The following is a 3,240-nucleotide window of genomic DNA, read 5'->3' on the forward strand; positions in this document are numbered from 1 at the left end:
ACTGTGGCATGTGCTGTGCTTACTGTGGTGGTATCCAAGATAGACAAGGAAAGTGGGATAGACAGAAAACATCTGGAGGAGGTGGTTTCTGTGCTGAGAGGAGGATAGTCTAAGTAGGTAAAATGAGGACACCCAACGTCCAAGTATGAGCTGGAGTAAAACTGTTGAGGTTTGAGCTAACATGGTTGAGAAGCATTTGCCTGGATATATATCCAGATACACTGAAACATAAAGATATGTCAAGGTAGTCAGATGCCAGATTTATAAAGTAATGACTAAGCTAAGTTGAGTTAATTTTGTGTGATTAGATTTGGAAAGGCATTAAGTTTCACCCTGAGGATGTAACCTTCTTTGGCTGGAACATAAAAGCAACATAAATTAATAACTAGAAAATATAGTGTAGACTCTTGAGGGCAGGAAATGAAAGCACCAATTGGAATGCTTTGAGAACAGCACAAAGAAGACCATAGATAAATTACTTCTTAAATTCTACCACATGCTGAATGTGCCATCTGAGAATACATCATGTGACCTTTTTGATTCCAGGGATGACATAATAGAGACCATGATCCCTGGGCCGGTTCCTGAATGTATCTCCTGTTCCAAACTATCCTAACTTAACACATTTAATACTTTCCAGGATGAACCAGAAACCACTTGGTACTTTTCCCTCTCTCCATGTTTTATTATTTTTCCAAATTCTTCCATTTTTTCTTTTTCCTTACATGAAAATATTTAAATTTACTCCCATACTGTTCCATCTAAGATCATATCAAACAAATATCTCTTTTTTTCTTTGAATGGCAAGTTAGTCTCCCATTTAATTCTTAATTCTTTTAAAAAATACTAAGGAAAATACAGGTACACATCTATGTTTAATGTTCAAATAAGAAAATAGCAGATAGTTGTCGACATTTGCCAACATCAGTTATAATCTTTGTTCCCTGCATAATCTGGTAGTTCTCTGGTAGATCAGTTGTTATTAGGATGACGTTCATAAACTGAAGATGGCTGATGAGTTGGCCTTGAAAGGGAAGTAGCTGATGTATCAGCTATCACTGGCACTGGAAAGCGTGGGTTGCACCCTGGTTGAAGTTTAGGAAAATGACCTTCATTTGCAGATATGTTCTGATATGTATTTGGAAAAGTAGAAGGCTCCAACATCAGTCCAAAATAATTGCTCTGTTTGGGAGATAAGATACTCTACTGAGAAGTAGAAATTCTACTTCAAATGGAGTTCACAACACGGCCATTTATTTCATTGTAACTGCTTTGAGAGTGCCCATGGACAGTGGTCAACTGATTGAAAATAGCTCGTTGATCCACTGCAATTTGTTCTGTTGGTCTGACATTGATGATGGAGGAGAAAAATCACCTCTGATCGGGGTAGTTGTATCACCAATTATGTGGCCAGTAGAGGGCTTTCTCATTAGAGGCATGTTTAAATTTGCAGAAGGTAAAAATGCACTTTCTTCAATAGTGTCAGCCACAAATTCAGAATTATTATTATCCACATTATACCCTGCTTTAAAGTGCTGCTCTTTGAAGTCTTCAGGCAATGAAGATACCAGAGAGGAATTTTTAATCCCAACTCTTCTTTTTATTCTCACTAAAACCTGGGGACAGCCTCGTTTAAAATTTGGATTATGATAAAAGTGCAACTATAAACAAAGGAGAAACATTTTAGTAATATTTATACCAAAATACAAGACTACAATAAGCCTAACGTATAAAACCTGATTCCACGTTTACTATACAAGGATAATATCATCAAAATATGAACATTGCTAACAATATTTTGAAGTTCCTTATTTGGAAAATACACATTTAATTATTATAGTCATCAAATTTAAATGTTAGCATTTACAGTAATGGTGAATGCCACTTTTGAAAAGCAGCTTTAATACCTTTATATGAATTTCTGGAAAGATTCATAGTTGTAAGCAAAGTTTCTCATAATCTTGAATAATTAAGGCACTGTCCTCATTTTTTAGAGTAAAGTATTTTAGCCTTAATAGTTTTATACAATTTTCAAAATCTAGCTTTACATTTATATTACCATAGATTGATGTACAAAATAAAATTTTATACATAAGTTACCAATTCGTAACTAAAATTTGTGTATACCTTGCTTGAAACAGAGGCTTCTTTTTCTTCTGCTAGAAAGTCAACTAGACAAGCAGATCTTTGAAATTTCTGCCGCACTTTCCTAAACCCATAAAAGTTAATGGGTCTAAGTAAACTTTTCATACTTCCAGTTTCAAATATTCTGAAAGGGGCCTTTTTTTCCAAAACTTCCTTCTTCAAGACAACTTCATCAATCACTATGGAAGATCCATTATCACCCCACCAGATGGATTTAAATTGGTCACTCCCAGACATTTTCCAGAGCTTTCTTGGAAATGTCAGAGAACCAAAATCATTATCTTCATCTGGTTCAGAGACACAATGTGTGTAACATGGTCTTTTTATCAAGGATTCTTCAGACAAATTCTGAAAAGCATTTTCTTCAATCATAGAACTCAAGTCCAAGTCCCCAGAGAATGTTTGATCACACAATAGAGATCTACCGGAGTTTCCTGAGCCAGTTGGTCCATCTTTATGAGACATATCTTGAATTTCTGAAGAAATATGTGCCATCTCAAATAACTTTTTCTACAGCTACATTTCTAATCTGCATGATTTTGAGCACTGCAGCTTCAAATGCTGCTTTGGCAGGCCTGAACAGATAAACTGCTAGGCCTTCACAATGGTTCTCAACTTGAGAAGCTGTGACATCACAAAACGACTGGTATCCCAGCAACTCAAGTGTAACATTCAGCCAGTGTTTACTTGTCATTCATCCAGTTAAAATGAAACATATAGGATGATTTTTTTACAGTGTGATCTGCAAATATTATCCCAACACATTTTTATAAATAATTTAGTTTTGGGGTGTATGAAATAAAATCAATCTCCATACTTTTGTATTGAAATTTATGCCAGATTTGTGAACAGAGTATAAATATAGCACAAATTATATAAAATAACTTTAAAGTTTTGGAATTTAAAGTGAAATTCGTGTAAAACTTGTACAGAAAATATATATCTATTTCAATATCATTTGTAATTAAATTGAAACATAATTTGATTAGGAAATGGAAGTAGGTATTTATCTGTGTACTATATAATAAGTAGTTCAATATTCAAAACATGAGCAGATTAAATGTCAGTTTATTTGTTTTGTATATAAATAAATGG

General features: G+C 34.1%; 1 protein-coding gene across 2 annotated transcripts; it reads right to left on the reverse strand.

The window, feature by feature from the left end:
• Positions 1-856: 856 nt before the first annotated feature.
• LOC140693318 (heat shock transcription factor, Y-linked-like) lies at positions 857-2,857 on the reverse strand. Of its 2 annotated transcripts, none has more exons than XR_012069038.1 (2): positions 2,128-2,390; positions 857-1,182 (listed from the first exon to the last, which is right to left on the reverse strand). XR_012069038.1 is itself a non-coding variant. In XM_072957256.1 (2 exons), exons 1-2 carry the CDS (start codon positions 2,638-2,640, stop codon positions 1,296-1,298), a joined length of 879 nt encoding a protein of 292 aa, XP_072813357.1. In that variant the 5' UTR covers positions 2,641-2,857; the 3' UTR covers positions 1,019-1,295. The 2 variants fall into 2 exon arrangements, 1 of the variants encoding a protein (XP_072813357.1); XM_072957256.1 differs by having other exon boundaries at positions 1,019-1,661; positions 2,128-2,857.
• Positions 2,858-3,240: the final 383 nt, after the last annotated feature.

Source organism: Vicugna pacos, unplaced genomic scaffold (assembly GCF_048564905.1).
Source record: "Vicugna pacos unplaced genomic scaffold, VicPac4 scaffold_19, whole genome shotgun sequence".
NCBI lineage: Eukaryota > Metazoa > Chordata > Mammalia > Artiodactyla > Camelidae > Vicugna > Vicugna pacos.